This window comes from Eucyclogobius newberryi, unplaced genomic scaffold (genome assembly GCF_026437365.1).
Source record: "Eucyclogobius newberryi isolate DKJ021-1_F unplaced genomic scaffold, fEucNew1.0.hap1 SCAF_12, whole genome shotgun sequence".
Lineage (NCBI taxonomy): Eukaryota > Metazoa > Chordata > Actinopteri > Gobiiformes > Gobiidae > Eucyclogobius > Eucyclogobius newberryi.
The window spans coordinates 32,479,037-32,504,419 of NW_027315746.1; the positions used below are offsets into that span (position 1 = coordinate 32,479,037).

At 44.3% G+C, this 25,383-nt stretch overlaps 2 protein-coding genes across 2 annotated transcripts in view; one reads left to right on the forward strand and one right to left on the reverse strand.

The window, feature by feature from the left end:
* Positions 1-2,596: 2,596 nt before the first annotated feature.
* Positions 2,597-20,408, forward strand: nmnat2 (nicotinamide nucleotide adenylyltransferase 2). Its single transcript, XM_072441929.1, has 11 exons — positions 2,597-2,838; positions 5,048-5,136; positions 10,024-10,091; positions 10,542-10,620; positions 12,025-12,166; positions 13,554-13,634; positions 13,725-13,769; positions 15,170-15,246; positions 16,983-17,084; positions 17,154-17,221; positions 19,262-20,408. The coding sequence occupies exons 1-11, from the start codon at positions 2,754-2,756 to the stop codon at positions 19,362-19,364; spliced, it is 939 nt and encodes a 312-aa protein (XP_072298030.1). The 5' UTR covers positions 2,597-2,753; the 3' UTR covers positions 19,365-20,408.
* Positions 20,409-23,341: 2,933 nt separating this feature from the next.
* Positions 23,342-25,383, reverse strand: part of lamc2 (laminin, gamma 2) — a 31,275-nt gene continuing 29,233 nt past the window's right edge. Inside the window, exon 21 of the mRNA XM_072441918.1 lies at positions 23,342-24,567. Within this exon, the coding sequence (XP_072298019.1) occupies positions 24,314-24,567 (254 nt within the window). The 3' untranslated portion in view covers positions 23,342-24,313. The remainder of the gene's footprint in view (positions 24,568-25,383) is intronic.

Below are 25,383 nucleotides of genomic sequence, written 5' to 3' on the forward strand. Positions count from 1 at the left end.
GATTTTACATAACAACAAAAAAAGAAAATCCAAAACATCAAGTCTTTGTCAATAATAACCACATTTACTAACTTTCAAAGAAATTAAGAAAATGGAGAACTGTCCCAGAGTGCCCCCTCCTTCTGCAAGAAAAATGACAAAACAAAAATTGGGAACATTTTGAAACCTCGAGAGAACAGACTGGACTGAACCAGGACTAAACCAGGACTGAACCAGGACTGATCCAGGACTAAACCAAGACTGAACCAGGACTGATCCAGGACTGAACCAGGACTGAACCAGGACTGAACTAGGACTGAACCAGGACTAAATCAGGATGGACAGGCTGTAGTTGGTCCATGACTGATACAAATCCATTTGCAGATAGCGACTGTAGAGCCAGAAACACTCGAGACAGAGGGACATAGGCTCTTCTATATGAGAGGTCATCCAGGCAGGTGAGGTCATCCAGGCAGGTGAGGTCATCCAGGCAGGTGAGGGGCGTCCAGGCAGGTGAAGGGGGTCCAGGCAGGTGAGGGGCGTCCACGCAGGTGAGGGGCGTCCAGGCAGGTGAAGGGGGTCCAGGCAGGTGAGGGGCGTCCACGCAGGTGAGGGGCGTCCAGGCAGGTGAGGGGCGTCCAGGGATGAGGCATCTAAGGTTCAGTCATCACTGGAGCAGCAGAACCAGACCTTTGAGACAGAAACACTCCCCAAAGGAGCGTGAACAACATGCGAACGAGAATGAGCAGAAACAGGTGATCTAAAGTACTGGATATCATTGATAGGGAAAGTAGTCAGAAGCAGAGGATAGTGCTCAAGCTGCCATACTTCCCCCAGCATAGTTGCTCCTAGGGCAGCATAGCTGAAGCTGTGGGTTTTATTTCTGTTCCTAACTGGCTATTTCAGTCTGGACTCTTGGGTCCTGAGGTCGACCCATGAGGCCCACCCATGAGGCCGACCCATGAGGCCGACCCATGAGGCCCACCCATGAGGCCGACCCATGAGGCCGATCCATGAGTCCGACCCATGAGGCCCACCCATGAGGCCGACCCATGAGGCCCACCCATGAGGCCGACCCATGAGGCTGACCCCTGAGGCCCACCCATGAGGCCCACCCATGAGGCCAACCCATGAGGCTGACCCCTGAGGCCCACCCATGAGGCCGACGGGCTTTAGGGTCGTCAAAAGTGCATTTTTATTGAAACAACAGTGACACATTCCCACACTTTTCTTGCTAATCTGAGCGTCATCAGAGACAGCAGTGGCCCCTGGCCCTTCTGTAGAGAAACTCAACCAGAGCCGCCCTCTGAGTTTGACGAGTGAGTCTGACAGATGCGTGAATGTTTGCACCAACACAACAAAATCATGAATAAAACGTATCTTTTTTAATATTGAGGTTTAAATGTTTCTTTAAATTATTTATTTACACATTTAATGTGGGGGACAGAAGGGTCCTGGCTAGATTCACATCTATGCTGGACCATGAGTGTCGCCCCCTGCAGGACACTCTGTCCACTCTGGAGAGCAGCTTCAGTGAGAGACTGATCCATCCTCGCTGTGTGAAGGAAAGGTTTCGCAGGTCTTTCTTTCCTGCTGCTGTCAGACTCTACAACAAACACTGTTAGTCCTGAACATGTGCAATACTGATGTAACCATGTGCAATACCACCATATTCATGTGCAATACCACCATATTTATGTGCAATACTGAATCAACCATGTGCAATATCTGTATCTGTTCTATTTTGTTTTTATTCGGTTTACTTACCTGCTAATAGTATTACCTAGTCTTGTGCTAGTTATTTTTACTTTATTTTATTCTATTTTTATTTTATTCTATTATCATTATTTTATTATTATTATCTGATTTTTATCTTTATTCTGTATTTTGTTTCATTTTATTTCCCCCCCTCCATCCCCTATTAAGATAGGAGAGGAGTTTTGTTAATAAGAGTTTTTTGTTTTGTTCATAAGAGTACTATTAAGAGTGTGTTTTGAAACTTCCTATAATCTGTCCTTTCCTCCTGTTTCTACTGCGTTGTAACAACGAAATTTCCCCTTGTGTGGATATTAAAGGATTATCTTATCTTAATAGATTCACTGTACATTAAATTAATTCATTGTATATTAGATTGACTAATTGTACTTTAAATGAATTAATTGCACATTTAATGGTGCAATTTAATTAAATTAATTCCATATAAAAAATAATTAATTGATTGTGCATTCAAGCATTTAATTTTAGCACACAAAGTCCTCCATACTGACCCACTGAGATGAAGACTGTCAAAGTCACTGGAGGTTAACTTCCATAAATCCCCATAAAAATACGAAAATACAGATGATGGTGTGTATTAGGCTCATTTATATTGTTTAAAAGGTAAGTAGAGAGTAGAGGTTTTGTAGGTTAAGTTCAATCTCTACATCCGCACGATGTGTAAAACTGTAGAAAAATAAATGATTGAAGAAGATGAAGTAGATGGTTGACAAAGACCCTTCACTCACTGTACTACAGAAGAAGTTAAGACACAGATGGTGGTCTCCAGAACGGTGTCCTGTCAGTGCGGTGCGGACAGCGCAGCTCCGGCTTGTCCCTCTTGTTCGGCCGTGCGCTGTGTCTTTAAGTCCGTGACGCGCCTCCTCTTCTCCTCAGCCTTCTCTCCATCTCCAACTGTCTCATCAGCATCAGCACCACCGACAACAACACCACCGGGGACCGACGGTCAAGACACGGAACCGAACCTTGAACGAGCCCGCTGTTCCTCCACAGGAACCATGACGGAGAGCGCCAAGACGCACGTCATCCTGCTGTCCTGCGGGAGCTTCAACCCCATCACCAAGGGACACGTTCACATGTTCGGTAAGACGGGGCTGAAGCACGCCACGGGCTCTGGATTCTGCGGTGATGGGACCGTTTCCCGCACGCTCTCCGTCCTGCTCACGCGTGCCGTGGCGGAAGGGCGGCGGGTGGTCTCACGCACAAGGCCACGCGCGTCTCATGTCCCAGGACGTTTAGCGTGAAATGAAAGTGATGCGCGTTTGGCCTGTTTGGGGTGTGTCCGGGACCGGGAGTGAAATCTGTGGGAGTTAAATGTGATGTTGACGGTGTGTTGTGGTTTGACGTAGGCCTCCGCGCGCATACGTGACGCACCCGAAAAGATGAGACGTTAAAAGTGGGTTACAGCAGAACTGATGGAGGCTCAGTCTGGCTCTGGGTTTGAGAGTCATAATTCATCATGATCATTTTCATAAGTTACTCCGTATCCTACATCCAAATGTGTCACATGAACGTCTGAAGCTCGGGACAGGCTCGACAGGCCGACATACTTCAGCACCACAGTCATACTTCACATGTTTGAAGCTGTAAGGATTCTGGAATTACATCACCATGTTCTAGAATCATCTCTGTGGTTGAATCTGAGACTGTTGACCTGGTTTATGTTCCATGTCGTTATCATTACTGGGTCGTTCCGCATGAAACAAAAAGTGAAATGACTGCATGTTGTCACGGTTACCTCGTCATTCAACTCCAAAGACGTGATTGTTGCTAATGAAAAATATTTTAAAACCTACAATTAAAATGGCAAGTTGGTCGAGTTGATGAGGCTCAACGTTTGGGGATCAGAAGTTTAGATGTTTCTCTCCCAGACTCTGAGATTATGACATCATCACATCGCACTGCTGGTCCCCTCAGCATGAGGCATTAGGCCTTTACACAGGCTGCCCGTGTGCCCGTGTGCCCGTGTGCCCGTGTGCCCGTGTGCCCGTGTGACCGTGTGCCTGTGTGACCGTGTGCCCGTGTGCCCGTGTACCCGTGTGACCGTGTGCCCGTGTGCCCGTGTGTCCGTGTGCCTGTGTGCCCGTGTGACCGTGTGCCCGTGTGCCCGTGTGACCGTGTGCCCGTGTGCCCGTGTGACTGTGTGCCCGTGTGCCCGTGTGACCGTGTGCCCGTGTGCCCGTGTGTCCGTGTGCCTGTGTGCCCGTGTGACCGTGTGCCCGTGTGACCGTGTGCCTGTGTGCCCGTGTGACCGTGTGCCCGTGTGACCGTGTGCCCGTGTGCCTGTGTGTCCGTGTGCCCGTGTGCCCGTGTGACCGTGTGACCGTGTGCCCGTGTGACCGTGTGACCGTGTGCCCGTGTGACCGTGTGACCGTGTGACCGTGTGCCCGTGTGACCGTGTGCCCGTGTGACCGTGTGCCCGTGTGTCCGTGTGACCGTGTGACGTGTGCTTGTGTGCCCGTGTGCCCGTGTGCCCGTGTGCCCGTGTGCTCGTGTGCCCGTGTGCTCGTGTGCCCGTGTGCCCGTGTGCCCGTGTGCCCGTGTGCTCGTGTGCCCGTGTGCTCGTGTGCCCGTGTGCTCGTGTGCCCGAGTGCTTGTGTGCTCGTGTGCTCGTGTGCCCGAGTGCTTGTGTGCTCGTGTGCTCGTGTGCCCGTGTGCTCGTGTGCCCGTGTGCCCGTGTGCCCGTGTGCTCGTGTGCCCGTGTGCCCGTGTGCCTGTGTGCTCGTGTGCTCGTGTGCCCGTGTGCCCGTGTGCTCGTGTGCCCGAGTGCTCGTGTGCCCGTGTGACTGTGTGCCCGAGTGCTTGTGTGCCCGTGTGCCCGTCATGATTGGACTGGAAGCCAACCAGAGAAAGTCCTGACTGAACCAGGACCACACCTGTTTCCTGTTTATCAAAGTCTGACAAAATATGATATTTCTAGCACATAATGAATCAAACATGATCCAAAGCCAGTGCTTTAAATAAAGAGGTTCAAACGCAGCGCAGAGGCTTTCCAAAGAAGTGAAAGAAATGCAGAAAAAGTAGTTTCCTGTTTTCTCGATTTAGCCACGTCTCACACACAAACTTGGAATTACTGAATTCCATTCTGTGAATTGCTGATATTGGCCTCATGACTAAACATTTTAATTCAGGTACTTTTATGTCTGGGGGTCAGTCGCTCTTCTTCTGGACCAGAGTCCAGAACATGGAGAGGCTCTGTTGCTTTAGTGTAAGAGAACTGACATCACATCTAAAACAATCATTTGATGTTAGCGCTTGTATTTCTTCATGTGTCTCTTTGTTTGTGTTGCAGAAAAGGCCCGAGAGTCTCTGCACCAAAGCGGGCGCTACATCGTGATTGGAGGAATTATCTCCCCAGTGCACGACTCCTATGGCAAACCAGTGAGTCCCATTTCCCCTTATATGCACTACAGACCCCCACATGGCCCCCTTTCCCACTGCAGACCCCCACACGGCCCCCTTTCCCACTGCAGACCCACACACGGCCCCCTTTCCCACTGCAGACCCACACACGGCCCCCTTTCATACTGCAGACCCCCACACACGGCCCCCTTTCCCACTGCAGACCCACACACGGCCCCCTTTCATACTGCAGACCCCCACACACGGCCCCCTTTCCCACTGCAGACCCCCACACGGCCCCCTTTCCCACTGCAGACCCCCACACACGGCCCCCTTTCATACTGCAGACCCCCACACACGGCCCCCTTTCCCACTGCAGACCCCCACACGGCCCCCTTTCCCACTGCAGACCCCCACACACGGCCCCCTTTCATACTGCAGACCCCCACACACGGCCCCCTTTCCCACTGCAGACCCCCACACGGCCCCCTTTCATACTGCAGACCCCCACACACGGCCCCCTTTCCCACTGCAGACCCCCACACGGCCCCCTTTTCCCACTGCAGACCCCCACACGGCCCCCTTTCCCACTGCAGACCCCCACACACGGCCCCTTTTCCCACTGCAGACCCCCCACACGGCCCCTTTTCCCATTTATTTGATATTATTTGAAAATCAAAAGGCTACGTTAAAGACTGATGTGAAAGGAAAACCTTTTGTTTTCTTCAAAAAGTTCCACACTTTAAGTAGGAACCATTTTTTGAGTGACGTTGTTCCCAGGGGGCACTATCTGTCCACCAGCCCCAAGCCGGCCAAAACAAATCCGATAACTGGAATAATCCAACACCCAATAACTATACCACAGTTGCCATAGTTACCACTTTGCACGTTCCGTATTTTCCAGATAATAAATCGCACCACCCAAAAAATGCATAACAGAGAAGAAAAAAACACATATATGTAGCATTTTTGGGGGAAAATATTTGATAAAATCCAAGACAAAGAACGGACATTTTCATCTTGAAATGCATTTAAAATAATAACAGATGAGAGAACATGGTGAACAGGTGTACGTATGCTAATGCTAACACCTTCAGCTACATGACGTATGCTAACGCTAACTATGGGAGTTTTTATTTATTATAGGAGATCTTCTTCTACTGAAAGTGTTTTTCAGACTTCCTATAAGTGATCTGTTCTTCTGTATCTACCTCTGTATCTACCTGCGTTGCACCAATGAAATTTCCCCATGTGGGACAATAAAGGAATATCTTATCTTATCTTAAGAACATGCTAACAAGTTTACCAAAGCATCAGTTTTACCCCAAATCACTAAATCCATTGAATTCTTCTTCCTCTGTGTCACTTCTAAACAACTCCACAAACTCCAGAGGAAGAGGAAGTGCAGATTCTTCTTCTGCGTCGCTTAGAGCCTAGAGCGCCCTCTTGCAGTTGCCTGTGTGAAAATAATGAATAATATCACATATAAGTCGCTCTGGAGTATAAGTCGCACCCAAAACTATGAAAAAAGTTGTGACCTATAGTCCGGAAATACAGTATACAGGGAAACGTCAGCCTAGTGTCCGAACCGGGATCCTCCAGCAGGTAAACTCAGGACACTGCGTGTACAGTTTTCAGTTAAACCAACTGTGATTTTAAGATGCTGATTACCAAACTTTATTCAATAGTATTCTGAGTATTCTAGTAGTGTGATGTATTTACAGTAGTGACCCAACAACTCTTTCTCTTTCTTACTTTGGCTAATATGGATACTCATGTGTTTACATGGACACAGACAATATGATCATAAAATAAGATAAGATAAGATAAGATATTCCTTTATTGTCCCACATGGGGAAATTTCATTGGTGCAAAATATTACTGCATAATACTTGAATAAATGCTAAAGATGATAGGCAACCCTTTAAACTGTGTTCACGCCCCTGGTGGGACGCCTCAGTGCCTTGTAGACGGACCAACACACATCCAGAGTTTGGGCTGTGTTCCCGGTGCGGCTGTTCTCTTGGTGCGATGCACTCCGGGTTGAGAGAGTGGCTTTATTTGATTTAACACATTTATTTGATTTAACAAAATGTATAAAAGATTTACACTTTTACAGTGGCTTGCAAAAGTGTTCATACTCCTGTTGAAAAACTGTGCCAAATCAGGTAATGACAGGGACATTAGCATTAGCCTGCAGAAAGCACAAGCTCTAGAGAATAATCCAGAGCGTTTGGGCGGTGCCATTGACCACATATGGGTCAAAGTGTTTTTCTTTAGATGACAATGAGCGGTGAATGTCTATGGTGTTCAGTTGATGTCCCTCTGTTCTCTGCTCCATCAGGACACACTCTAGCTTCCATCGGCTGCATGTTTGTGTCGATAACTGTCCAGCTTCCTCTCCACTGCCCTCTGATTCATGCGGTTTGTGTTTGTGCTGGGAGCCGACTGGACGACAGGGAAACGTCAGGGTGAAGCTGCAGCCCGAGGAGTGTGAGCGCACACGAGCAGCTTCTCAGCCTACTTTCATCTGCTCTTCTTCTGCATCATTCTATAACCTGACAGGAAACAGTAATGCGCTTGAGTTGAGAGCTCGTCAGAGGCGTTTGTGTAAATAGAGATATGGGCTAAGAGTAGAGTTTTCCATTGGTGAAGGTTGATTTGTTTTTTGATTTCCAGGACTGTTTTTATGGCCATAGTTAGTACTAGTAGAATGAGTTTATTGTTTGACAGGTCCAAGTTTCCAAGAGATGTGTCTCCAACAGACAGTGCAGGGCTGTGAGGGACACAGCAGTCATCCACGGCAGAGAGAGATTCACCTGTCTCCTAAAAAGAAGATCAGGACACGACCATAAAGCATGCATGTAGGTGTCAGTAGAGTTGTGTGCGCAGTCGGTGTGTTTGTCTCTACGTGACCTGAATTTAGCCATTTTCTGTCCAGTAAGATGAGTCCTGTGTCCTGTGTAGTTTTCTGTATTGGTTGAGATGAAGGTTTGATTTGTCATACATTCGTAGATGTATCCAGAAGCTGGAATCAGAGGAAATTCAGATTCCCTGTCCACCTGAGCTGTGGCTCTCTGCAGCTCCTCCAGAGTTCCCATGAGCCTCTTGGCTGACTCTGATCAGAGCTCTCCTTTTTCAGATGGTGGACGGCCATGTCTTTGTAGGTTTGTAGTGGTGCCATTTCCTTTCATTTCCAGATGATGGATTGAACAGTGCTCTGTGAGAATTCACAACTTTCTCCCTGACCTGACTGGTGGGTTCCTTGGACTTCATGATGCTGTTTGCATATATATTAATGTACATATCTATATATACACATACATACACGCATACACATATATTTGTGGTTGTGATGTGACAAAATGTGGAAAGGTTCCGGAGTATGAATACTTTTGCAAGCCACTGTACATTTGTATTTATTTGTCATATCAGTTCTGTATCCTCCTGCAATGAACCTTAGAGCTGAGCCTTAGAGCTGAGCCTTAGAGCTGGACCTTAGAGCTGAGCCTTAGAGCTGAGCCTTAGAGCTGAGCCTTAGAGCTGGACCTTAGAGCTGAGCCTTAGAGCTGGACCTTAGAGCTGAGCCTTAGAGCTGAGCCTTAGAGCTGAGCCTTAGAGCTGGACCTTAGAGCTGAGCCTTAGAGCTGAACCTTAGAGCTGAGCCTTAGAGCTGAGCCTTAGAGCTGAGCCTTAGAGCTGGACCTTAGAGCTGAACCTTAGAGTTGAACCTTAGAGCTGAACCATAGAGCTGAACCTTAGAACTGAGCCTTAGAGCTGGACCTTAGAGCTGAGCCTTAGAACTGAACCTTAGAGTTGAGCCTTAGAGCTGAACCTTAGAGTTGAACCTTAGAGCTGAACCATAGAGCTGAACCTTAGAGCTGAACCTTAGAGCTGAACCTTAGAGCTGAACCTTAGAGCTGAACCTTAGAGCTGAGCCTTAGAACTGAATCTTAGAGCTGAACCTTAGAACTGAACCTTAGAGCTGAGCCTTAGAACTGAGCCTTAGAGCTGAACCTTAGAGTTGAGCCTTAGAGCTGAACCTTAGAGCTGAGCCTTAGAACTGAATCTTAGAGCTGAACCTTAGAACTGAACCTTAGAGCTGAACCTTAGAGCTGAGCCTTAGAACTGAGCCTTAGAGCTGAACCTTAGAGTTGAGCCTTAGAGCTGAACTTTAGAGCTGAGCCTTAGAACTGAATCTTAGAGCTGAGCCTTAGAACTGAGCCTTAGAGCTGAACCTTAGAGCTGAACCTTAGAGCTGAACCTTAGAGCTGAGCCTTAGAGCTGAATGCTTAACTGACTTCAGAGTTTTTAAGAGCGTTGCTGCAGAATGCATATATATAATATCACATAGAGAAATGTGGCCTGGATTAACTGTTTTCTACAATTAAGAGGAAAACACTTTTTAGAGAGTTTAAGAATAGATACATTTTTTGAAGAACAGTAAACATTTGAATTCATTAACACATCTAAATTAACACAGTTTTGTTGGATAGAGTGAAAATCCACTTGAATATTTTGAATCACTTGTGCAACAGGAGGCGCTCTAATAGAATCACATCATCTGCAAGTGTTTTAGATTACATTTGTACAAATTGAAAATAAGTGGTCCAAGGACAGAGCCTTGAGGAACACCTTTATTAAGGTGAGAAAATTCAGATTGAACGCCATCAGCAGAAACAGAGCTCTATTCGTGAGGTAATCTGACAACTATGACAGGTGAAGGTCCTACAGGATTACTGACAGGTGAAGGTCCTACAGGATTACTGACAGGTGAAGGTCCTACAGGATTACTGACAGGTGAAGGTCCTACAGGATTACTGACAGGTGAAGGTCCTACAGGATCACTGACAGGTGAAGGTCCTACAGGATCACTGACAGGTGAAGGTCCTACAGGATCACTGACCGGTGCTTGTGCTTGTGCAGGGCCTGGTGTCCAGCAAACATCGCCTGACCATGTGTCAGCTCGCAGTGCAGTCCTCCGACTGGATCAGGTAAACGCTCCTCATCTGTTTATACAAGATGAATATATGAAAGACAGTCGAGTAACCGTGTGTGTGTGTGTGTGTGTGTGTACACGTGTGTGTGTGTGTGTTTTCCTGTGTGTGTGTGTGTGTTTTCCTGTGTGTGTGTGTGTGTGTTTTCCTGTGTGTGTGTGTGTTTTCCTGTGTGTGTGTGTGTGTGTTTTCCTGTGTATGTGTGTGTGTACGTGTGTGTACGTGTGTGTGTGTTTTCCTGTGTGTGTGTGTGTGTGTGTTTTCCTGTGTGTGTGTGTGTGTGTGTTTTCCTGTGTGTGTGTGTGTGTGTTTTCCTGTGTATGTGTGTGTGTACGTGTGTGTACGTGTGTGTGTGTTTTCCTGTGTGTGTGTGTGTGTGTGTGTTTTCTTGTGTGTGTACGTGTGTGTGTGTTTTCCTGTGTGTGTGTGTGTGTGTGTGTCTCTCAGAGTGGACCCGTGGGAGTGTTACCAGGACACATGGCAGACGACCTGCAGCGTGCTGGAGCATCACAGGGACCTCATGAAGGTCAGATCATCACATTTACCTCTTTGACATTTTATTTTTACATTTGCCTTTGAAAATGTAAACTCTGTCCAACTTCAAACCAGGTCAGCTGCTATATTCTATTCTATCTACACTATATTCTATTCTATCTACACTATATTCTATTCTATCTACACTATATTCTATTCTATCTACACAATATTCTATTCTATCTACACTATATTCTATTTTATCTACACTATATTCTATTCTATCTACACTATATTCTATTCTATCTACACTATATTCTATTCTATCTACACTATATTCTATTCTATCTACACTATATTCTATTCTATCTACACTATATTCTATTCTATCTACACTATATTCTATTCTATCTACACTATATTCTATTCTATCTACACTATATTCTATTCTATCTACACTATATTCTATTCTATCTACACTATATTCTATTCTATCTACACTATATTCTATTCTATCTACACTATATTCTATTCTATCTACACTATATTCTATTCTATCTACACTATATTCTATTCTATCTACACTATATTCTATTCTATCTACACTATATTCTATTCTATCTACACTATATTCTATTCTATCTACACTATATTCTATTCTATCTACACTATATTCTATTCTATCTACACTATATTCTATTATTCTATTCTATCTACACTATATTCTATTCTATCTACACTATATTATAATCTATCTGCACTATATTCTCCATCACATTGTCAGGTTTTGCTCCACACGTTTCCTCTGAAGGTTCATGTTCAGAATGTACCGGAGACTTTGATGGACATTCTGTATTTATAAACTTATATGTTTGAAGTGAGCGCTTGAGAATACTTTGAAATGTATTTACTCCAGTCGATTTATTCTTGTGAAGCCCAAAATCACGACAGCAGTTTCCTCCCAGGGCTGAACAGTAGTTGATTTTACAGCAGAAAGTTAGAAAATCAAACCATGAACATTGGTCATTGGTGAATAATAGAAACTCAGATTAACCTTCACAGGACATTTTTACCACAGATTTTCTTTTTGTCTCACTCGTGCTGTGAAGTTTGAAGTTTCAAATGATTAACCATTATTTAACCAAGCAAGAACCCATTGAGTTCATCTTCAAGTTTGACCTGGGGATGTTTTAGAAAAGTAACCAAATGAAAGAGTAACTGTCCCTGAATATAGTTACTCTAAATGACTATTCTGAATACATATTTTCTCCACATGTATTTAGTTACTAAGTACACTCCTTATTATGCAATATCCTTTCTTTCTCAGGACAATGGACAGTTCCATAATGCTCACGAGGGCTGTTGTAGTAGTATCAGTAGTACTAGTACACAGCCTTACAGTAGTAGTACTAGTACACAGCCTTACAGTATTAACAGTATTCTATGGTCTTTACAGAGAGTAACCGGCTGCATCCTGTCCAACATCAACACGCCCTCCTCCACTCCTGTGATCAATCAGCTGTCTCAGCCTCAGCCTCAGACCCAGACCACGCCCATGTACCAAAACCATGGCAACATGAACCACAAGCCCACAGCCAGTGAGTAATGTCTACTCGCCTCACAGCCAGAAGGTGCTGGGTTTGAATCCTGTGGGTGGAGTCTGAATTTTTAAACCTGAAAACATTTAGATTTTTCTCTTTTTTTGAATCTCAGTTGGTTAATTTAGCAGGGTACATTTTATTGTGTATTTCTCAGTAATAAATAAAATCTAATTCACAGTTTGTCAAACATGACATTAGTAAAACACAAACATGACATTAAACAGCTGTATTTCTCTCCAAATTTTACATTCTGAATTTAACCTGTTGAATTGTTTGAAAATCCATAATTTTAAATTATTTAAACTGAGAAAAACCCAAAATTCAGCGGCTGAAATTTAAAATAAACAATTGAAACATTTTTTCCCCCCATTTATTTAAAAAGTTACACATTTGATGATTGATTTGAAATTCAAACTCTTGATGACACCATGATCGTCTGTATTTGCATGTTCTCCCTGTGTCTGGGTAGTTTCCTCTGCATACACGGATTTACCCTTTCAACCTAAAACACAGGTCCTCCATAAGGTTCGCCCCAAAGCTTCCATCCATCTTCTTCCGCTTTATCCTGGGCCGGGCTCGCGGGGGCAGCAGTCTAAGCAAGGACCCCCGGACTTCCCTCTCCCCAGACACAACCTCCATCTCCTCCGGGGGGATCCCGAGGTGTTCCCAGGCCAGCCGAGAGACATAATCCCTTCAATGTGTCCTGGGTCTTCCCTGAGGACTCTTCCCGGTGGGACATGCCCGAAACACCTCCCCAGGGAGGCACCCAGGAGGCATCCGGAGCAGATGCCCGAGCCATCTCGGCTGGAGGAGCAGCGGCTCTACTCCAAGCTCCTCATGTGAGACTGAGCTCCTCACCCTATCTCTAAGGGTGCACCCAGCCACCCGGCGGAGGAAACTCATTTCGACCGCTTGTATCCATGATCTTGTCCTTTCAGTCATTAAGATAAGATAAGATAATCCCCAGAGCTCATGACCATAGGTGAGGGCAGAGCGTAGATTGACCGGTAAGCTCCTTCTTCACCACGACATCACTGAAGACGATGCCCCGATCCGCCTGTCAATCTCACACTCCATCCTTCCCTCACTCGTGAACAAGACCTCGAGATACTTGAACTCCCCCCCCCACCTGGAGAGGGCAAGACCATTCCCTGGTCGAGAACCACGGTGTCTCGGATTTGGAAGTGCTGATTCTCATTCCAGCTGCTTCATACTTGGCTGCAAACTGTCCCAGGGCATGTTGCAGGTTTTTTCGGTGAGAGACCTATCCCCAACCCGGGGGCAAAGGGACGTAACCCTCTTGTTCACTGGGGATACACTGTGTTTGAATTCTATTATGTAAATGTGTAAATATGAAGTCAATATATGTGTTGTTTCGTTCCAGTCAAACTTTGGGGTAAAATCAGTGAAAACCTGGGTAAAATCTGCTGTGTGCGTCCTCACATCGACCACTTCACCTTCGTAGGTAAGAAAGATACGTATGAGTGTGTGTGAGGAGCGGACTGCCCCCTGGAGGTGTTACTGCTCATGTTCATGTGTCTCTGCTCTGTGTCAGATGAGAACGCCAACCTGGGGACGGCTCTGCGCTACGAGGAGATCGGTGAGTCTGATGCCCTCCCACACCACACCGTCTCATTTATCAGTTACACCAGTCTTAACTTTATGTGGGATACTTCTTCCTCAAACTTCCACAAACTTCCTCAAACTTCCTCAAACTTCCTCAAACTTCCTCAAACTTCCACAAACTTCCTCAAACTTCCACAAACTTCCACAAACTTTCTCAAACTTCCTCAAACTTCCTCAAACTTCCTCAAACTTCCTCAAACTTCCTCAAACTTCCACAAACTTCCACAAACTTCCTCAAACTTCCTCAAACTTCCTCAAACTTCCACAAACTTCCACAAACTTCCTCAAACTTCCTCAAACTTCCTCAAACTTCCACAAACTTCCTCAAATTTCCTCAAACTTCCTCAAACTTCCTCAAACTTCCTCAAACTTCCTCAAACTTCCACAAACTTCCTCAAACTTCCACAAAAGTTGCCTTTTATAAATCACAAACGTAGCTTCATCATTTTGTTTGTAGACACGCTGTATAAATGAGACCTCCGCTGTCACAATGTTCACATTTCACTGCTGCTTTAGTGATATGAACAATTAGAATATCAAGTATACTTTCTATAATACACTATGCAGCTGACCCTTGGCCTGTTTTGATTAATTTAATTATTAGGTACTTTGTTTTGTCTATGGTATATGTGTCCTTAAAGGTGGTATGGACGATTTTTTTCAGCAATTTTTTTTATCATATTTCTTCGTGGCGTGGATAAATCATTTGTCCTGCCACGTATCAATCATAAAACACACCTACCGCTCACCTGCAGCCGCGTGCGGTTCATGCCCACGTTTCCGCGTGCCTAAGCGCATGGATCTATCACAATATAGTTCCCTCAGTGTACGGGGCAAAATGAAGATGGAGAAAGACAGTTCGAGCTGACGCAGAAGTGGACAGAAATCTACGGGAGACGAGCGATGCGATGCGATCCATCGCGCTAATAAACAAACGCACGTGTGTGTTGTATCAGTCAGCACGGGGGAGTGGCATGTGCACTTCCGCCTGCGTTCTCAAATCGCCGAAAAATCCTCCATTGCGCCTTTAATATTGATTATATTAAATTAATTAATGAAATAATACATTCTAGTATCTATATTTTACTCATTGTTCTGGACCTTTGCCATATTTTTGGATTCGAACAAGGCCCTCGGAGAAAAAAATCTTGTCCCACCCTTGTCCAGGGTAAAGGTCGTAATGATGGTTAATGGCCTTTAAAAACAGAGTGATTTCTGAGGCACAGAGAAGACGGGCGCATAAACAGAATTAATGAAACTGTGAATGAAGCCAAGACAATTCCACCGATACACGTAGACCAGGGGTAAGATTAGAAATAAATAGGAAAGTAACTGTTAATGAATAAATGACATGTTTGTCTCTGACATGAACAGAGCTGAGGATCCTGCTCCTGTGTGGTAGTGACCTGCTGGAGTCCTTCTGCATCCCCGGCCTCTGGAAGGACAATGACGTAAGGATCTGAACACACCACCACCTCAAAAACCTCATATTTAAGACATGTTTCCACTGGTTCACTTTGGAGCGGATCAGGGCGCTCCCAAAGTGTCTCCAAGTCAACCGTTATTCCCTGCTTAAGTGAGCTGTGAGAGGCCGGCTTCAAAAGTGATCTGGCTTTTTTTGGAAAAAAGCAGATATGACGAGAAAATAATTTCTTACCAAACACTGACTGATATAGCTCCATATTTCCCAGTGCGCCCATGCTCAGCAAATCAAAGCTAGCAAAGCACGTTAGCTTCAGCTGTTTCCTGTTTATCGACGCACGGCATCAAGACCCAAAATATGATATGATATTTCCAGTGCATAATGCAGCTAACATTATCCAAACAAAATACATCTATTACATAAAGAGAGGTTGAAACGCGATGTAAAATTAATAATAAATGCAGAAAAAACTGAGGAGAACCCGGAAATTATTACTCTAGCCACAAACTTGGAATTATTAAGGAATGAAATTGTGAGGCCAGTTGCTCTCGTGGCAGAGCCAGGCCCTGAACATGAAGACGCTCTGACATGAACAGAACTGTTCCAAAGCACTCCAAAGTGAACCAGTCACAGGGCCAGTTGAAACGTGACTATCGGTTTAGTGTCTAATCCAGATTTAGAGAGACTTATCCATGTGTTTGTCTCCAGTAGATTAGACTGTAACGGCCGCTCACTGGTCTCTCCACATGAGCTGTAAAACAGCTGCAGTTCATCCAGAACGATGCTGCTCGGGTCCTGACTAGAACCAGGAAGTACCATCACATTAGTCCTGTTCTCAGGGGCCGGCCTCCTGCTGGTGCCAGAGTCAGGACTAAACATGGACCGGCCTCCTGCTGGTGCCAGAGTCAGGACTAAACATGGACCGGCCTCCTGCTGGTGCCAGAGTCAGGACTAAACATGAACCGGCCTCCTGCTGGTGCCAGAGTCAGGACTAAACATGGAGAATCTGTATTTCAGTTTTATGCAGCTAAAATCTGGAACATTCTTCCTGAAGATGTGAGACAGGTTCTGCTCTGACAATGTTCAAATCTAAGCTAAAACACTTTTGTTTAGCTGTGTTTATGACTGAAAGGATTTTATTTGCACTCTTCTCTTTTATGTCTTTAACTGTTTTGGGATTTCTGTCATGTCTTTGTGATTTTAATGATTTTTTTTCCTGTTGTGTGAAGCACTGAATTGCCTTGTGTATGAAATGTTCTCTATTGTACTGTAATTTCCTTGAGACTGATCCGAACCTTAACCATGGTCAGTACTTTAAACTATTTTAACCCTTATCTGAATTGAATGGTTTTGATCTAATAATAAAAGATTTACTTTCGAGCTGAAACAATTAAATGACTAAAAGTCTAGTCAACTATAAAAATGTGTCATATTTTGATTATGATTACGGTTCTTTGGACGATACAGAATCTAAAACAAGCAAAACAACCTTTTATAACAAAGACATTTAAACCAAAATGTCAAAAAAATCTAAATAAGTAAATATATATTTACACCAATAATACACCTTGTTCATAAATAATCTTTGTCTAGACGCCTCCAGACACCATAATTCAACCTTTATTTGGTTGATAATGCATTTAAAAAGTCTACGATTGTTTGACTAACAAGCGAAAAAAGAATTGCTGGATATTCGACCACTACAATAATGTTTAGTTGCGTTCCTAATGTACGTCTGGGACTGACCAGAGCTGGCTGTTTCAGATGGAGGTGATCGTGGGAGATTTTGGCATCGTGGTGGTTCCTCGTGACGGCGCCGACACTGAACGCATCATGAACCACTCGGCCATCCTGCGCAAGTACAAGGTCCGACACGCTCCGGCTCTTCAGGTGTAAGAGGACTCACTCTGTACTGACGTGTAACGCTCTGTGCAGGACAACATCATCGTGGTGAAGGACGCCGGCACTCACCCCATGTCTGTGGTCAGCTCCACCAAAAGCAGGTGCAGAAAGTCAAATCAAACCAGGATGAGTTCTGAAAGGAGACAGAGTGTGCAAGCTTTACCCTCTCAAAGCTGCATTTAGAGTTATTCCTGTGTGTTTCTGTGCAACTTCCAACTGCACATCTATGGATTCTGCGTGCTGAGTGCATTTATACTAATTGTCAAATTTGTGGGAATGAATTAGGTAAATCATGGGTTAGAGGCGGGCAATATATCAGCATTTAGATAATATTGTGAATGTTGTTTTGAAGATGTGAAAAGGGAAAGAGGGTAGGAGGGAAGGTCGAAGGGGCGACTGAAGAGAACCAGCGGGGATTCCAAGTGCCGAGTGAGTCAAAGTTGCATGACTAGCAAGGATTGGGATAACATGGTTAGCGTGGTTTGGAGTTGCATGGTTAGCGTGGTTTGGAGTAGCATGGTTAGCGGCGGTCGGAGTTGCATGGTTAGCGTGGTTTGGAATAGCATAGTTAGCCGCGGTCGAAGTAGCATGGTTAGCGGGGTTTGGAGTAGCATGGTTAGCCGGTGTCGGAGTTGCATGCTTAGCGTGGTTTGGAATAGCATGGTTAGCGGCGGTCGGAGTTGCATGGTTAGCGTGGTTTGGAATAGCATGGTTAGCCGGGGTCGAAGTAGCATGGTTAGCGGGGTTTGGAATAGCATGGTTAGCCGGCGTCGAAATAGCATGGTTAGCGGGGTTTGGAGTAGCATGGTTAGCCGGGGTCGGAGTTGCATGGTTAGCGTGGTTTGGAATAGCATGGTTAGCCGGGGTCGAAGTAGCATGGTTAGCGGCGGTCGGAGTTGCATAGTTAGCGTGGTTTGGAATAGCATGGTTAGCCGGGGTCGAAGTAGCATGGTTAGCGGGGTTTGGAGTAGCATGGTTAGCGGGGTTTGGAGTAGCATGGTTAGCGGGGTTTGGAGTAGCATGGTTAGCCGGGGTCGGAGTTGCATGGTTAGTGTGGTTTGGAGTAGCATGGTTAGCGGCGGTTGGAGTTGCATGGTTAGCGGGGTTTGGAGTAGCATGGTTAGCCGGGGTCGGAGTTGGAGTTGCATGGTTAGCGGGGTTTGGAGTAGCATGGTTAGCGGCGGTTGGAGTTGCATGCTTAGCGGGGTTTGGAGTAGCATGGTTAGCGGCGGTTGGTGTTGCATGCTTAGCGTGGTTTGGAGTAGCATGGTTAGCCGGGGTCGGAGTTGCATGGTTAGCGGCGGTTGGAGTTGCATGCTTAGCGGGGTTTGGAGTAGCATGGTTAGCCGGGGTCGGAGTTGGAGTTGCATGGTTAGCGGGGTTTGGAGTAGCATGGTTAGCGGCGGTTGGAGTTGCATGCTTAGCGGGGTTTGGAGTAGCATGGTTAGCGGCGGTTGGTGTTGCATGCTTAGCGTGGTTTGGAGTAGCATGGTTAGCCGGGGTCGGAGTTGCATGGTTAGCGGCGGTTGGAGTTGCATGCTTAGCGGGGTTTGGAGTAGCATGGTTAGAGGGGATCAGAACTTACATGGTTGGGGTCACACAAGTTAGCATAAATAATTTTGCAATGTATTATTCAAAAAAAGGATAGTGCAGAAGATGGAAATGAATGAGAAGACTCTGCGGCTTTGGTAGCGTGTTTACGTAGCTGTAGCATGTAGGAACTGTTATTGCGGTACAGCACTAGAGACATCTCAGCTGGTGATGGTGCATGTGCATAGTGCTCATGTGCAAAAGAAAGTAAGATGATTAAGATCAAACCCATGGGTGGGTCGAGAGTCAAGACTGATGACTGAGGCGTTAGGCTGGTATAAGTAGGCTTCTGGGTAATAGAGGTGTGGTCTGAAGATGGAGGTCCTGCTCACGAACCTCAGTTAACATATTAACAACATTTTTATCATCCGCCAATGAGCAATTGCTAATGAGTTTTACTGTGGTGACAAAACTCTGGACTCTGAAAGTTGTGAAAAGTTGCTTAATCAACCATCATCTTATCAACGTGTCCTGTTTTTCATGTTTGTAAGACTGTAAAGGGCTAGGGTTACTGTTCAGTGCCTTTAAAGTGACCCTGGCTGTGCCCTCAGACTGGCCCTGCAGCACGGCGATGGACACGTGGTGGACTACCTGTACCAGCCCGTCATCGACTACATCCTGCAGAGCCAGCTGTACATCAAGGCCTCAGGATGAGACGCGCAGCCCCTCCCCTGTCCTCACAAGCCCCTCCCCTTGTCCTCACAAGCCCCACCCCCTGTTCTCTCAAGCCCCTCCTGTCCTCTCCATGACTTTCACACACTCTTCCTCGGCCTGTGTGTAGCACTGATCCCACTGAGGGCCGAGGAGCGACTTTCCTGTTCACACAGATCGTACTCAGAGGGCGACTTCCTGTGACACCCAATCCACACTGTCAAAGAATCGACAAATACTTTCTTGATGAGACTTAAGTTAAAGGTGCACTATTGCCACGTTTCTACTGGTTCACCTCGAACCAGATTGATACGGTCCAAAAGTGTCTCTACTGTCTTAAGTGAACCACATCGGTCTATTTCAGTGGTCCAAAGTGGGTGAGTGGTCCATCTCGCTTTGGCTCCCAGAACGCTTTTAGCGAGAGGATTAACAAGAGAGAACACAGACTCAGGTGAAAACAAGATGGCAAAAAGCAGAAATAAACCAAACGCTTGATCTTGTGACAAACTGCTGCATTTACAGTGATGATGAACTTTATTTGTTTTACCGACTTGGAAAAACAAAGCTAACACATGTTACCATCAGCTAGCTTTAGCCACTTCTCACAGCCAAACAAACGTACTCATTAAAAGAGGCATTCCGTGCTGCCCGGTGGTGGTGTGGTTAAGGCACAGCACTTATGCCACGCTCCATGTGCAGCCGGCCGCAGTGTCGTGAGTTTGAATCCCGACTCTTAACACTTTACTGCATGTCCCTTCTCTCTCGTCCCCCATTTCACTCTGTCTTTCTGGTCTAATAAAAAAAAAACAACAACAACATGGTACATTCACTAGTAACTGAATGTGCCATGTACTGTTAAAAAAAGAAGCCTTGTGGAAACGTGGCTTCTGAAACACCTTTGGGTGTTGGGTGTTTTTAATGCTCAAAAAATGCTTCAAAATCATGCATTCAACACAGATCTGACCTGTAACTTTGCCTGGTGCAGTCACATGTCCATGGAGATGAATACATTTAATGCCATACTGTAAGTAGAACATGAACGGAAAATGAACATTTATTTTCATTTATTTTGAAATTGTTGATTAAGTTGACTCAACTGTATTTCCCAAACGAAAATGAAATCATCTTATAAAAGTTATTAAAGTCACAAGTTATTGTTGGAAAATGAAGTGTCATGATACAATAATATTAACATGTTTTCCCCACTAAATTCATCATTCATCAATAGATTCCCCCTAAAATAAGGGGAATCTATTGATGAATCGAGATATGTTGATACCATATCAATATTTTTAGCTGCTGTATCAATATGGGCATTTTTCTTTCACAAAATTAAGTTGTAGCGAGGCTAAACCTTTTTTGCTTTTATATTCATATTTATATTAATCTCTTTCTACTCAGATGAAGTGTATTTCATTAACAGAATGTACCGTAGCCCAAGGATTCTTTTTTAAATCCTGGTTAAATAAAGGAATTTTTATTTGATTTAATAATGCTTTTTACTAATTTAACAAAGAAATACCTTTAAAACAGTGATTTATCATATCATGTCCAATATATTGAGTATTGCATCTATTGCCATTTTGTGATATTATCGCATTGTGATCCGTGTATCAAATCATGAAGGATAAAAACTAAACACTGATTTAAATATTCCTGTTCTAAAGCTGTGTATCTTAATATTGATTTTAGTCTCTTTTACCAAAGTAATAATACATAATAACAATATTGCCTCACTGCGTTTGGTGGTCGCCCTCTGAGCTCCTGCCTCCATCTGAATGTAGGACTTCACTTCTCAGACTTGGACCATAGTACTTTCCCCATAGTACTTTCCCCTTCCTCTTCTACTGTACTTAGAGGAGATGCATGCGTAGTCGGACTGTTGGGTTCTGGCATGAGGACTTCTGTAGTGATTGTGCTCTAAAATATTCCGGATATAATAATGTCAACATATCCATGTAAAGCTGGTTCTGTACAGATGATGATCACTGATTGTAAACTTTATGAATGAATGTCCTCAAGAGAGAAAGTTTTATATGACTTTGGAATAGGATTGGAACAACTAGATAGAAAATAATTATGTCAATCGAGTGGCACAAATGATCATGTCTAGCAATCACCTGTCTTGTATAAATACACTTTAAAATATACTTCTAACAAATATTTGAAATTCCCATATTACGCTAAACTGGCTTCTGAGCTAAGAAAAAATACCGTCCTTACCTTTTCCTAATGATCAGTGGTGTCCAAAAATGGGGGGATTTGAATTTCACAAAACTAAAGGTGAGGATAATTATATGGTAATAGTATAATAATAGGGAGCGTCTACAGAGCCGCGGCGCGCGGCCGAAACTGCTATGCTATTTGACCACACCGGGTTAGGGTTAGGGTTAAGGCTAGGGTTAGGGTTAAGGCTAGGGTTAGGGTTAAGGTTAGGGTTAGGGTTAGGGTTAAGGCTAGGGTTAGGGTTAGGGTTAAGGCTAGGGTTAGGGTTAAGGCTAGGGTTAGGGTTAGGGTTAGGGTTAGGGTTAGGGTTAAGGCTAGGGTTAGGGTTAGGGTTAGGGTTAAGGTTAAGGTTAAGGTTAGGGTTAAGGTTAGGGTTAAGGTTAGGGTTAAGGTTAAGTTTAGGGTTAAGGTTAGGTTTAGGGTTAGGGTTAGGGTTAGGGTTAAGGTTAGGGTTAGGGTTAAGGTTAGGGTTAGGGTTAGGGTTAGGGTTAGGGTTAAGGTTAGGGTTAGGGTTAGGGTTAAGGTTAGGGTTAGGGTTAGGGTTAAGGTTAGGGTTAAGGTTAAGTTTAGGGTTAAGGTTAGGTTTAGGGTTAGGGTTAGGGTTAGGGTTAAGGTTAGGGTTAGGGTTAGGGTTAAGGTTAGGGTTAGGGTTAGGGTTAAGGTTAGGGTTAGGGTTAGGGTTAAGGTTAGGGTTAGGGTTAGAGTTAGCCATGAGGCTATTTTTTCACCACAGCTCTGCAGCCACGGCCTTGTTAATAACTATATGACTAAAGATAACAACCAATTTAAAATTTTGATTTTGAATTTTGATTTTGAATATTTTTTTTTAAATAATATTTTTATTTAAATTTTTTTATTTAGAATTTTAGTTAAGTTAGATTTTTATATTTTGATTTATATATTTTGAATTTATATTTTGAATTTATATTTTGAATTACATTTTTTATTTTATATATTTTTTCAAATGACATGAACTCATGCGTTGCATTAATAACAGTGAACACCTCAACTGCATTTTATGACACTTCATTGTATTACATCTAATTTCGACTGTGCTTGGTCAAACTTATCTCACTGATTCACCAAAGTTGCTTTTCTTAGGCTCTTCCTCTTGTGGCTCTTCCTCTTGTGGCTCTTCCTCCCTGTCCTGCTGCTGCTGTGGCTGAAAACACTTCCTCTGCTCTTCGTCCCTTTCTCCTTCTTTTGCTCCTACAACAACTATAATGCTTTCAGCTATTGGTTTTAGTCTGATTTAAACTGCTTCACACTGGCGCCAAATTACTTTTTTATTATTATCTGTTTTTAAACATGGAATAACAAGATGAAGGTGTCCGCAAATAGTTTAAAAAGCTTGAGTAGCATAAAATGGAAACTTTAAGTATATTAAAGCTCGATTCATGTTGTAAATATCACAAAAAGCCACTTAAATCGGTGGAATTTTGATGAATGTCGTTTCTGGAAGTGTTTGTTTATGGAACAGAAGGTTTTGAGCGATATCGGAGGCTTCTCTTGCATAGCCTGTTTATTAACTGTATTTGTCATTTTATCTTAATGAAAGCTGACTCTGTTTGCACTGGTTGTAAATCATGCATTGTCTCAATAAAATCAATTTCAGTATTTGTATTATTTTTTTGTCTACGTGACCAAACTAAATATTTAAAAAAACAACAACAGTCAAATTTGCCCTTTGAGAACTATTCATCCCTTTCCCAGTGTAATTATAGGAACCAAAACCTACAGGAATTTTATGTTTTAATGTTGATTTATTTTAAAATTCCATCGAAAAAACATTTTAAAAATTACACAGAAAATAGCTAAGTATAATGGCAGTGCACAGTCACTAGGGGGCAATGGTTTCAAAGCAAATCTCAGTAAAAAATGTAACAGAACAATAATTGTAAAAAAAAAAAACAACAACAGACAACAACAACAACAACAACAAACCAGTGATTTTTACTAGTGTGTTGTGTATTTGACATGACATATTTTTTGAAATTGATAAATAATTTGTACATGAAATAATAGAAAAATAATTCAAATAATTGACTCTCACTTCCACTGCAGTCCAGCCCAACTGAACAGGTTTGGAGTTATATAAGGGCTGAAGTACTTTGACGGGTTTGCAATGGAAAATGATCAAATCCAAAGCTGTCCAGAAGTTAAATGCCGGACGACTGCATTCTGTAAAGGACATGAAATACTCAGACAGACACGCCCACCCTGTCGTCTTGTTGCTCCGCCTCCGTAAACCCTGGTGTCCACGGCACACTCTACAAGGGGTGAGGAACCTAAATCATGAGACTGTTTGTTACAGACATTGACCGTAAACGCAGTGAGAGGAGGATTCACTCGACCAAGTCTCCAAAATACCAGACTTTTCTCGTCTTCGGTTGTACAACAGTTCTAAGTTCACTCCCACGTTTTTATGCACCACTCAAGATTTTTTGCACAATCCGGGATCTTTCATGCAGTCGGCCTTCATTGTGCAGTGGACCCGACTTAAAGGGAGTGACAGTGACGGTAGATTTAACCACTAACAGCAAAGTAAACTTGAGAAGAAGTTTATTCTACTCTTAAAGACAATGTATAACGCTCTTATAGTTCCGTATGCGAGAACTGAAATAGTGACCTGGACTCTAAGAAAACCATGACATACATTTGTGGCCAAATCTTCCAGTCCAAATATGAGTGCTGCTTTGGGTGTTGTCTGGGCAGGTGCTCACTGCTCAGGCCTCCTCCAGCGGGGCATTGTTGTAGCAGCCCTGGGGCACTGAGTCCAGGATGTCCTTGATGTTATCGATGTCCCTCAAGATGGTGGACAGGTCCAGGTCCAGGCTCCGGAGGTAGCGTTTGTGGGCCTGCTCCTTCTGCTTCATCTGCTCCAGACGAGGCCCCAAACCCTGGTTGATATCCACCTGAGCGGCCCCCAGGGTGGACTCCAGAAGCTCCAAACGGTCCAGGTCCAGGGGCTCCGAGCCGTCTAAGGAAGAGACAGAACAGTTCTGAGGGTTGGCGCTGGTAGAGGGGCCTTGGACTGCAAGATTTATCACAGAATCAATCTCGCAATCAGTAAATCACAAACGCTTCATCACGATGGTCAGTGCTCTCGCCTCACAACAAGATGGTCTCAGGTTTGATTCCAGAGTCGTGTGAGGTTTACAAGCGCTCTCTGTGTCTGGGTGGGTTTTCACTTCAAGCTTGTCCTGAATCCAGGTTCTCTTGACCGTGCCACACTAAAAGCACCAGCATGACCATGACCAAACCTCTGAAATGCTGCAAACCTTTTCTATCAAATTAGGCAGAGGATCTTCCAGAACTACTTCAAGAGAAGGCCCCATCTCACGCCAAACGAACCAACAGAGCGGAGTAAGATGAGGCTCACCTGCAACCCCGGGAGACAGGCTGTGACGCAGGACATAGAGGAGCTGAGACCTTTGACTGAGACACAAAGGCAACCGTGAAGTGCTGTGAAAATGTCTCTGCGGGTGAATTTTAATTTCCTTCCTTCGGGATGAATAAAGTATCTATCATTCTATATATTTATCTATCTATTGAGGAGCTGCCAGCAATAAAGCTTTCTAGCTATGTGTTGCTGGTAATGAAAAGATCAGTTTGAGATAAACCCCAGGTCTATTTTAGGACAGTTTCAGGTCTAATCTAAAAGTGGACCACGTCACCACAGCAGTTCTTCTAACCAAGAAATGAAAACCCTGCCAAGATGAACCCTCACGATATTTGTGACTCTTTAGAATCCAGGTTAGGCTCCTGATGCTGCATTTGATTTTGTTTGGGCCTG